General features: G+C 36.5%; 1 protein-coding gene across 4 annotated transcripts in view; it reads left to right on the top strand.

Moving 5' to 3' along the window:
* Positions 1 to 11,422, top strand: part of SESTD1 (SEC14 and spectrin domain containing 1) — a 49,443-nt gene extending 38,021 nt beyond the window's left edge. For all 4 annotated transcript variants that reach the window (XM_057363735.1, XM_057363736.1, XM_057363733.1 and 1 more), the window contains 8 exons: positions 9 to 203; positions 814 to 928; positions 2,051 to 2,210; positions 4,799 to 4,880; positions 5,210 to 5,332; positions 6,215 to 6,406; positions 8,194 to 8,315; positions 10,686 to 11,422. In XM_057363735.1, the coding sequence (XP_057219718.1) occupies positions 9 to 203; positions 814 to 928; positions 2,051 to 2,210; positions 4,799 to 4,880; positions 5,210 to 5,332; positions 6,215 to 6,406; positions 8,194 to 8,315; positions 10,686 to 10,815 (1,119 nt within the window). In that variant the 3' untranslated portion in view covers positions 10,816 to 11,422. The remainder of the gene's footprint in view (positions 1 to 8; positions 204 to 813; positions 929 to 2,050; positions 2,211 to 4,798; positions 4,881 to 5,209; positions 5,333 to 6,214; positions 6,407 to 8,193; positions 8,316 to 10,685) is intronic.
* Positions 11,423 to 12,191: the final 769 nt, after the last annotated feature.

Here is a 12,191-nt window from a genome sequence, read left to right as displayed (position 1 = left end):
GTTTCTAGGAGTGGTTTGCTGTTTATGTTGAGCTTAATCAGCAGATAGCAGCTCTTCTAAATGCAGGGGATGAGGAGGACCTTGTGGAATTGAAAGCATTGCAGCAACAGCTGAGTGATGTGTGTTACAGGCARGCCAGTCAGCTGGAATTCAGGCAGAACCTGTTACAAGCAGCACTTGAATTCCACAGTGTTGCCCAGGATGTAAGTGTCTCTTTGATTTTCACAGGCTCACTTGTCAGTATATTAGTGTCTTAGTACTGTAAATGTTTAATACATTGGAAAATATTCAGGGAGGTGAGGGGAAATAAAATGTCACTTGGAGAATGCTGTAAGTAATAATTTACTGTAATTGAAAAACTGAGAAAATTGCTTCTCCCTTTTTTAGGAGGAAGGTACTTTGTAATGCCTTACATTTCAGTAGTGCTTGAAATAAAAAAGTTACTAGTAGAAAAGTTATTTTTCTGCCCTTTTTTTTAATTAGAGGCATATGCATTAATTGAACTRGAATTTGGTATACTTTTCATAGGTTTGGGGTTTTTTAATGGTATATACCTTTCCTATACTTTCCTTAAAAACAAGTAGAATCTTGGCTTCCTACTCTCCCCTCTCCCACCATCTAGGGATGCATGCACTTGGAATTCTACAAGGCAGATGGGTTGTTTCTCTTTCATCTTGACTTTCCTTTCCTGTAGCTGCAAAGAGAMATTCAAAAATGACAAATTTCCAAAGATGTAGAAGTTTGTAGACCCAACCATCTGAAGCTCAAACTTCATTTTAAATATCAGCATTTTATGTTGTTCTTACATTTTAGTTGTCTCAGCAACTGGATGGTTTRCTAGGAATGTTGTGTGTGGATGTAGCGCCAGCAGATGGAGCATCAATTCAACAAACATTAAAACTATTGGAAGAAAAACTGAAAAGTGTTGGTAAGCAAGATATTTCTGTATTTCAGGTGCACACATTTTAGTGAATGAATTACAGTAGAACAAACAGTAATCTCTTTAAAAGTATCACCAAAAAAGCAGGGAAAAAAAAAAACTTAGCTCTTCTGATTTCTCATTATGTAATGTCCCACTGAACTACTTCAGGCTGGCTTATGCCATCTACTGTATAGTAGTTCTGTCTGGGGAAATGATCTAGAATTGTCTTGTTTTAAATGCTTAATGTTTAACATATGTATTTGTTATATGCCATTATCAAGCATTTAATCTGTAAAGAAACTTCTTTCCCCCATTAATCTTCCTTAGTGTCTTGGGATTRTAGTGCTTAGATGATCTTTTTGTCTCCAGAACTGACCCCTTGATGATTAAGGTTTTATCCACTCCGTTTTAGAATGCTTGTACTGTTTTGCAGTAGCTTTGAATGAGTGTGTTAATAAATGGCAAATTGAAATTGTTACACTCTCAAGCACATGGAATTGATTATTGCAGTTGGAAGGGAGCTTGTTCATTAAGTTCATTAAGTTGTGGGAGAAAGAGCTGCAAAGCAAAATCATTTATGGTGGAAGTAGTTATGATTGGAATGGAGCAGTTCAATGTATAAATGAGATATTCCTTTAGGAAAACAGATGATAGAGATGCCAAATAATAGATGTAACAGTAGATTTCAATAGTTGGCAAATTTCAGTGTAGAAAACTGTATCAGCCATATCAGATGTATTAGAAAGCAGTAACTTATGCCAGCAGTGGAAGAACACTTAGGCTACAACTGCTTAGCAGTGATAAATATTTTAGGAACTGTGTAACTGTGGATGAAAGACATTAATTAGCTATTTATGTGCTGAGAAGCTGACTCATTGTCAACTTTTATTCCTTTTCCTGTTATCTGCTAGGTCATAAAATAGCAAAGCCTTAGTTCTCTGTTAATACAGACAAATGCTCACTCAGACTTCAATTGRAAAGGGCAATGAACGACACAGTAATGTCCTTTTCATTTTCCAGGTTCTAGTCTTCATCCRTGTATGATTCTGTTGTGTTTTATCTCTCTCCACTGAGGAAAAAATGCCATCAAATTTATGAGTGACCATTGACCTTTTTTTGTCTTGTTAGACTCAGGCTTGCAGGGCTTGCGTGAGAAAGGTCAAAGTCTTCTTGATCAGATATCTAACCAGGCATCATGGGCCTATGGGAAAGATGTGACCATTGAAAACAAAGAAAATGTGGACCATATCCAAGGAGTCATGGAAGATATGCAGCTTAGAAAACAAAGGTAAGAGCAACAGTTCTAGTCATTAAGGTTTTTGCGTGTTACCMTGTCACTTCGTATACAATTTTGTTTGTTTCCAAGAGACCATTTCATTTTATCTTCAGTTAAGGGATGTAATACAACTGTAATTTATGTTTGTAGTATATTTGAATGGGACAGCAACTTCCCTGGCTAATCTGTTGTTCCTAAAACCAAACACCTTTTTTATTTTGGTACTGGACAGAGTATTTGAATGCTTTCCTATACTTATAAATGCTCAAAAATAATGCATTCCTTTTTATGAAAATATTTATGATTTATGAAATGATTTATGAAATGATTTATGAAATGATTTATGAAAATATGCAAGAAGCATCTTTTCTATGTTAGCAGTTTGAGATGGAAGTATAATACAACTACAATAGCAGTGATGGCTGTAAAATTACATACTAAACAGATTGGTTTATCCTCTTTTTCATAAGCTCTATCCTTTTAGTATGGTGTTTTCATTCCTAAAGATAGTAAGACAAATGAGATGCTATTGGAAAGAACAGAGTCCAAATTGAAGGCACAGARTTCAGTTTTCATAGTGTGGGGTTTTGTGAGTGTTGGAAAATTATAGAGTAGGGGATGAAGTTGTGGTTGAGAAAAACATTGGAGAGAGTTGGATTGTAAGGAGGCTGGATTTTGCCTTCATCTCCTTCCTCCAAAATTTCTTTGACTATTYTAAATTAAAGCTGTAGTAGAACTGCATGTAGATTGTCTGTAGTACTGCCTTTTTTGTTCTACTCAGCAGTGTGAGTTAGATGCCAGTGTTTCTGCTGGAGCCCCTGAGACAATGAGATACTGTCCACAGAAAGGGGCTGAAGTTCGAGGGCATTGGCTGAGCAGAAAGGTGCCTCTAGGCAAGGCCTAGTGAGCATCAAATTGCCCATTTTACAAATTAATTCTACTATTCATAACTTGTTTTCTTAGGGAGCTTAGTGTAMCAAACCATGTGTTTTGGTAGTGCTTAGAGAAAATATTGTTTTAAGTATGCCCTCTGAACCCTGTTAACTCAAGCAACACTTGTGTGTAGAGGGCCAGCTGCAAAAAGCTACAGAGGACATGTTGCTGTGCAATAAAATGGCAGCTGGAATTCAATACTGAGAAAAGAGATGTACATGGGGGAAGGAAAGAGTTTATATACGCAGTAATGGACTCTGAATAAGCTATGRACTGAAAGATAAACATTTGAAAACTTGCAAAAACTGCTTTGGTGTTCAATCATACATGGAAAATCRAGTAGAATGCTAAGAATTGTTGGGAAAGGAATGAAAAACTGTCACTATGTTCATTTCTGTTTTGTGTTACACAATTCTGGTCGCTTTTCTCAGAAGGGTTATAGAATTGTGGGAAGTCAATTAGAAGACTAAAACATCAATAAAATTTCCAGACAAAGGTATGAAGCAGCTTTCAGATGGTGAATGATTGRACAAGGTTCTTTGGCCTGGGTGGGAGACAAAAAAGTATAAGGACTAAGGTATCTCTCAATAGCTTGTAATAGTATTTTTTCCAACATTTAATTCTTTTTTCCAAGTTCTGTTGAATGTTTTTTGTTATTTACATACACATGTGTTGTAATGTTTATTTTGGGGACATTTTGCTGCYTTAGTTATGCTTTTGGAACCCATAAACTGCTTTCCTGCATTACTAAAGCAGCCGATTTCCTTTCTGTAAGCATTACAGGACATATAACAAAACACAGCATGCTAACAAACTGTTCTTTGGAAGTGCTTATGTTTGTAACCAGTTTGGAAAAAATCACGCACACAGTCTTTTGCATTTGCTTATAAAGCTGACTGTTGTTGATGTTAGTCATTCCATTTGCACTGAGCCAGGAGCGTGAGTCTTGCTGTCTACTTGGTAGACTCTGAAATTGAAGTGGAAAGCATTCTGCTAAATGTATTAGCTTAGGTCTTACTGTGGAAAGAGAAGAACTATCAATAGTTTTTTTTTTCAATGCTGGAGAAAGAGCTGCAAACTGTGTTCAAATTAGAACAAGATAATTAGGGTGAGTTTTTGTGTCAATTTAGATTTTGAAATGCTTCCTGACAAGTATAGCAAAGGRCATCATTCCATCTTTATGTAGCTAAAAAGAAAAATGGAAAAATGGGTTATCTTTTAAACAGTCCTCATTGTATTCATCAAGAAAACACTGCCCACAATAAATAGTCCAATTCAGAGTTATGTCAGGTTGAAGCCAACTTTCACCTGAACTTCATTAGGATAAAGTCTGACTTAGCCACCTAAGCCTCTATGTGGCAGAGTTTCCAGTACAGCAAAGTAAGGAACTTACAATGCTGCTGCAAGACTTTGTAGCTGTCTCTGGTGTTGCTGCCTCCAGTTTAGCTGTATCAGGATCAGATTTTGGTAATTTGTAGTGCTCCGTTCTATTTATGGCAAGTTTCTTATTGATCTATGAGGCATTATGTATTTTGGCCAAGCTAAGCAGCTTTGATCACCTTTTCATGAACACTTGTATCTTAATGTTTCTCACTCAAAAACATTGTTGTCAGAGTTTTGTGTCTTCTGCGCATGTGTTGATGAATCTTTCTATGCTGCTGTTCAAGGTGTGAGGATATGGTGGAYGTGCGGCGACTGAAGATGCTTCAGATGGTGCAGTTATTTAAATGTGAAGAGGATGCTGCTCAGGTATGGCAATAACTAGAATTTCATCATTCTGATCTTTGTAGTAGTCCACTGATTAAATTTGTGGGGACTGGTAGTTTTACAGTATTATTTTTATGTCTTTCAAGTGGAGTTTTATTAAGTGAATATATAAGTGAAAATAAAGGATATAGCAATGTCTGAAAATAGTATATTTGGTGATTGCATGCAGGATCTACCAGCTTGCAATAGCTCATTTAGCTTTTCTCTGTATCAAAAAAATATTCTATTACTGAAGTTACATCACCCTTCTGGAATAATTTCTTTTTAATATATTAGTTCCTTAGTTTTTATTCTTCTGGCTTATTTTTAAGGCGGTAGAATGGTTAAGTGAACTGTTGGATGCTCTGCTGAAGACACACATCCGTCTGGGAGATGATGCTCAAGAAACAAAAGTTTTACTGGAGAAACATCGAAAATTTGTTGATGTTGCACAGGTGAAATGTTGTATTTTTTGTTTTAGCAATGTGGGGTTTGTGCAGTTTCAGATCATCTCCTAATTACAATCAATATCTGTGTGGACAGTCATTGAAGAGCTGTCACTGGTCTTACTGGTTTGCCTCAATGCTTAACTGAAGAAATTGATTGCTGAAATTGGCAGTGGGCCTAATGACACGYTGCAGTTCCATCTAGAGCAGCAATGCTGCAAGTTTACTGCCTTAGTTAACCTTCACATAGGCAATGCAAGCAACCAACCAAAATTCATTGGCGTTTGTGAAACACATATTTACAACAGTCTTTAAACTTCTGACAAGCTGGGCCTTTTACAGGTGCTTTGTCAGGTGTTTACTGCTTGTAGGAGTGTACAATTTGGACTTGTTAATTAACAGATGTGGTGTTTTCTAATTCCACTTGTTGCACTGGAACTGATTTTCTCTTTTGATGAATAAGAGTTGGTGATGACTAAAGGGTCATTTGCTGTTAAGAATGATGTGCCTCAGTGCACCTGGATGCTGGGTGACCACAGACRTGCTGACAGTGAAGTGAGTGGAACAGTTGTCTCAGCAGTGGAAACCAAGTATCCCTTGTAAGATCCTAACAGCTATTCAGAGTTTCTCGGAAGCTCTCTTCTTTTGCCAACGTGAATGCTAGACAGTAGGGGATATTTGATTTTTTTATGAGAGTGAAAGCACTGTTTGGTCATTACAATTTTGTTTATACCTCATCAACATTTTCTAGTAGACCAGATTAGTTCAGTGTACTTTGTGAACCTAGAACTTCCATAAACATGTCTGTTGTTGCTTTAAGATATTATTTTGCTCCCAAGTTAAGTGCAGAGTTTTTACATGCACCTTCTTTCCCATCCCCTCCAATTTTAGAGTACTTATGATTATGGGAGGCAGTTATTGCAGGCGACTGTTGTGCTATGCCAGTCCTTGCGATGCACGTCAAGGTCCTCAGGGGACACCCTTCCCAGACTGAACAGAGTGTGGAAACAGTTTACAGTGACTTCTGAAGAAAGAGTACACAGGCTGGAAACAGCTGTTGCATTTCATTCAACTGCTGAAAAGGTGAGTGTTGTGTTTTGTAAGAAAATTTTCTTACCTGAGTTGAAGCAAACAAAACGTAAGAAAAGTGAAGTTGCCAGAATGTGTGTTTACCCTTTCTAAATATAAAAAAGAGGCAGAAAGAAGAATTCAAGCGTATTTTTCCAGCYATTAACTTCAGTACTTAATGTAATAATTATTCATGTACATGTGTTTATATAGGGCCTGCTTAATGTAAAGGAGAACAACTCTCTCTAAATAGGAGCTCTGAAATTGATCATAAAGCATTTCTTTGTGTCTTTTAGACTGTAATTCATAAAAGCCAGGAACACTTCTTTGTGCAAGGTACGATACAAAGCTGTCAGGCCATTTAAGTTCTTGGGAGAATTAAAGGTGAATTACCCTTTAAGRTGTGTAGATTTTGGTTGGGATAACCTCACAAACTGTAAATGAGGGCAGCTCTCACCAYTTCAGTTTCCACACTGCTGTCTTGTTCTGTCTTGTATTTTCCACCTGGGGGAGTGGAAATGTGTTTTTTTTTTCTTGAACATATCTCTATCTTGGGTATGGTTTTCAAACTCCTGCAACCAAAAGTCTCACTCCTGCACCCAGTCCAGTGATGTGAGAAGCCACAGCAGAGTATGAGCAGTCAACAACAATGTAATGAGGAATAATTGCTGTTCAGTAACARCTTGCTGAAGGGGGAAATGTTGGGAATTTTCTAATGCTTGAATCTGAGACAATGACCTTTTAATGTGGATCATGAGGGGTCAGGCCTTCTTGTCCACCTTTCTGTGAAGTGATATGTTTTAAAAAGCAGTTAAGGTATGTATCTCAAATATTGACATTGAAGTTGCATTTAGCTGCAAAAAAACCCCAGTCTTGCACATGGTAAAATGAATTCTGTCACTGAAAGAGAGCATGGATTCAAAGTTGATTTATATGCTCCTTGGTTTTTTTTCATTTCTTATTTGTATTAGTGGAAGATACTCTGAATTTGCAGGCATTGGGAGTTGATGAAGGTTCACAAAAGCAGAAATATATCATCTATGCTTCCAGGGATTTACCTGATACCGAATTAAATTTCAGTGGTTTATAAACTCATAAAAAAGCAGAATATCTCAATCCATATTCTGAGCATTCTTCATTACTGCAGTAGTTAATTGATGGGTTTAGGCAGTCTTAAATTTAAAGAAAAATAAATTAATGGCTGAGAAAACAATGCTCTTGTTCAAAAGCATAGTTCTCCTTTTATATTAATGAGTCTGTGTGGAAAACAGATTGTTAATCTCCATGCTGCTTTGGAAAAAAACAAGTGGCAGAGGGAGAGGTGGAAGAAAATACAGTACTTGAGTACTAGTGTTGGGTCACAATCCCATCTGGGAAGACTTGTGTTCAGGCTATTCTAGTCCTACCTGTTCTGTGCCAGATGTGGAKTTTAGTTTTGAAACATCTTGTAAGGGGTTCTTTGTTAACTGTGGWTTTTCCACTTTATATGACTGTCTTACATGTTTGATGAGGTAGGTTACTATTTTTATGCATTTTATATTTGTTACACGAATATTGTCTAGGTAGACTACAGTGCTGACCTATCACTAGGTAGACCCACCACTACAGTGGTGAACTGTCTTCTTAATGGACCTTAATGTATTCTTTTCTTGMATTATATTAATATGTCAGTTGAGCTCATGTAAACATGGCAGTGAACATGCAAAAAGAATATTCACTCTGCCAGTTAATGACACTTAGAAAACAATATGCTATCTCTTGTGTTCTGTATTCTCTATTTTTGTACTTTTTTTTTTAAACAGATTTTACAGGAATGTCCAGAGCAGCCTGAAGCTTTTAACGAAATGGAGCAATTTGACGAAATTGAAGCAGTTGGGAAATCACTGTTGGACAGACTAACAGTGCCTATAGTTTATCCTGATGGGTATGTAGAATGTTTTTTCTAATGCCTTTGGAATAATGCTTTTGGTAAAGTTGTCTAGTAATCTGACATGGAGAAGGATCCTGAAAGCTTWCTGCTGAAATTGAAAAAATGTGGATGTTGTTTTTTAAAGTTTAAAATCAGACCTGCCTGCTATCTGTGAAAATATGGGAAAGAATTTTTATTGAGTATTAGTGCACTGCCCTCTTAAAGTAGTGGCTTTTTCCCACTGAATGATTATTAGATTTATGTAGTCTTTGCACACCAGCACAATGTGCAGAAGTAACAGAAGAATGACTAGTCTCAATCTCTTCTCCCTGAAAAAAGATACCAGAAGAGAATTGTGGGATTTTGATTTATTTCCAATTCTAGCTATCCAAAGTCTTAAGCCACTATATTGAAGATAAATTTACATTTGATTAATTTGGTAAACAAAACAGTACTTCCCTCGAGAGCCACTCATATTAATTTTAAATTTGTAATTCTCTCGGGCTACAAAGGCAAATTGAAATCGCAGCCATAATAAAACTCACTTCTCTGTGTTTATTAAAACAAATATATCTATTGTTGTGCTGAGTTTGTAGTTAACTTTGGTGTGGGTTACAGCCAAGCCATGGAACAAGTCTGTAGTGTGTAGGATGCCACACCATAATGAAAAAGATCTGAAATCAGTATTTTGAATAAAGGCTGAAACCTTACAAGTTAATATCAAGCAATTGCATTAAGGGTTACCTAAAGTCAATCTGAAAAATACAGTTGCAGGAAGCTGATCATGAAAACTTATTGTCAKCTGATTTCCAGAATACCATATTGCTTCTTCAATGTAGATCCTTCAATAAGGAATGCTAATCATGAAGATGGACCCAGGCCTGAATTTGTAGTGATTTTTACTGTTCTTTCAATAGCGTATTTGAAAATAGTGGATGATTTTATAGCTGTGGGGAAAAAAAAAAAACCAAAACAACAAAATGAAAAAAAAAAAACCAACCCAAAACTAGATCCAGAAGTTTTGTTGAAGTATTTTTATATGACTTTCGCATAGCAAATTTTAGTGACCTGGTAAAAATAACAGCTGTTGAATCCTGAACATTATTTCTGGCATCTTTGGTATTTAAGTAGTTTTGCATATGCCCCTTCACAGAAACAGTGTCATATTTGCCCTGTATCTCAGGACCCCCTGCTCATCATCCTATGTATTCTGGTTTTGAAGCATTTAACAAACAATTTGCAAAGGGTTTGCTCATTGTTTAAAATCATTTTAGAAATTTAGGAACATGCAAAATGTCATAAATGCTGGGGGGCGGGGGGGCACATATTTTCATCAGCCTGTTCACCTCTTCAGACTTTTGCCAGAATCTTTTTGGAAGTTCAGGTCACTGTTCTCTCTCCTGCTCGTGCCTTCTATTCTTTATCAGGAAATGCTGTGATCCATCAGCAGTTTTGTAGTCAGACCAGTGACCTCCTCAAATGAGTCCATTCCTGTCTGGGCTGCAGAACAACTTTTGGAATTCTAAAAAGTAGTGGACTTTTCTGTCCCACACACCTGTCTGAAAGCCCTTTGTCCTACCACCATTTYCAAAAATTTACAGCTTCTCTGCTTGTAACTAGATTCAATACCTGTACTTCTGAAACATGTATTCTACTCAAATCTTCCCTTTGCTGACAGTTTGGTTAGTGGTTTCCCTGACATTTCCACTATTCTTTATCATTTTTGAATTACACAGCCATGTGCTCTTTTCAGTTTAAGAGGTAGATGGCATAATTTGACAGCATGTGTCTGTCTCAAAATGTGAAGAATCCTTTAATAATGCAGCAGTTTTATAGCCTCAGAGTTCATGTAGAGACAGGTATCATAGATTGTCACAATGTGCAAAATTGTCAGACTGACTTGGGGGAGAGCCAGAGGAGGGASGTAAAAAATAGTGTTGGGGAGTATCTAGTGGCACTCATAGGATAGTGCCTTGSTGTTCTAGTCACAGAATGGTTTGGGTTGGAAGGGACATTACAGATCATCCTGCACCTTCCACTACCCAGGTTGCTCGAAGTTCCATCCAACCTGGCCTTGAACACTTCTAGGGATGGGGCAGCCACAGCTTCTCTAGGAAACCTGTTCCAGTGCCTCACCAYCCTCAAACTTCTGTTGAGAGAGTCTTTTGGATATGAAAGGCTCACTGAGTATTTGTGATAATTTCATCAAAATTTGCTGTCAAATCTCATCACTAAGTCTCCAAAGACCTTTAAAGGTGACTTTAAATGACAAGAGGAAAAAGTGGCTGTTTTTCTTATCTTCTGTTTTCTACTACAATTAACAGGTATGTTCATGTACTGTCTTGCTTTTCACTGATAATTTCTTGTGGTCTGGGTCTTTTTTAGGTCTGAGCAGTACTTTGGGAGCCCAAGTGATATGGCTTCTGCAGCAGAACACATTAGAGAGAAGATGAAGTTAGTTAGCCTGAAAAAGCAGCAACTGAGACAACCAGAAGCTACTAGCCCAGAGAGCTAATATTGACCTTGTCTATGAATTCATAACAGGACTTCAGTTTGTAATCCAGCATGTTGTTTGCATATTGCACAATTTGGCATAATATATTACAATGCATTTCACAGCCATTACAAAACTCATCTTTTTTTTTTCAAAGTAAATGTTCTCAGCATCTTAATACTGTACATCTGTCAAGCCATAATTGTTTAACATGCTATGAAACCATAGATTCCAAGTATCGTATGAAAAGGAACTGTAAMCTTTGCACTGAAATTTGCTGTAAAGCTTTACCTGACCGTCAGCTGCTTCTTAGTTAGACAGCTGATGCACGCTTTGAGTGGTGCTAATTAAAGTGTTAGAAGTTCCATATTATGAAACTCTAGTTCTTTGCTTCCCCCATGCCCAGGTGATGTAGTGATTATAGGCTGTGTGGAAAGTTCCTGCAGTGTAGACTGTGGTAACCCTGTAATTTTAATTTGAAATACTTAAAAAAAAAATCATTTTTATTGTGCCAGTATGCAACCTGCCCATCAAATCTTTGATATATCAAATTCATTAAACAGATGTTTTCCTATTTGTATTGATAATGTATTAAAAGCTGTTTGTGCTTAATAAAAATCATCTTTTTAAAATCTAAGATAAATTTGTTCTTGTCTGTATTTCCAAATACTGTTTATGTTATATTTTTGTGATAAATAGTAGTAAAAATAATTACTCTTCTGTTATGTTTAGAAAATCTGTATAATTTTTATTATGAAATACATTGTAGCTGTAAGGGAACTGCTCTTGAACTATGATTGATAGATACAAAAGTCCATGCTATTTTTTTCTTTCTTTCTGGTAGCAGTACTTGCACAAAAGTAAGATGGTATTTGCATAAGTGTTATATTAATAATAGTTTTGTTCCCATGTAAAACTGGCACATGTCTCCTGTGCTATAGTTCTAACTCTTCTGTTTTCATTTGAATGGAGAATCCTGATTTATGTGAATATCCCTTTTGGTACCTTTGCGGTTAAAGGTTTTCATGTAATGAAAGAGGAATTAACATGAGGCTTATAAGCAACTTAAAACCATGAGATTAGTAATAAAATGAAATTTATTGAGAGAAGGGAATTGGATTCCCTTCAGCTGTGTGCATAGCTTGGTTAACTTCTTAATCTTCAGGATGCAATCTGAATACATTACTTACTGTATTTTTGCAAGATGGTGTGGTGTGTGAGTATTTTACAATAATGTGTGAAGCAAACGGCTGCAGGTGAGAGAACTTAGTTCTTTGTTTGCACTATACTTTGCTTGTAGTAAAGATAATGCTGTCTGCCTACAGGCAGTGTTATTGTTTTRCAGATTTTACTAATAGCTCTGTCATTCAAATATTATATTGACTTGTCTTACTTTT

The sequence above is a fragment of the Malurus melanocephalus genome, unplaced genomic scaffold (assembly GCF_030028575.1).
Source record: "Malurus melanocephalus ecotype Western Australia unplaced genomic scaffold, MMel_1.1 scaffold_30, whole genome shotgun sequence".
NCBI classification, from domain to species: Eukaryota; Metazoa; Chordata; class Aves; order Passeriformes; family Maluridae; genus Malurus; species Malurus melanocephalus.
This window is presented reverse-complemented; position numbering and strand designations above follow the sequence as displayed.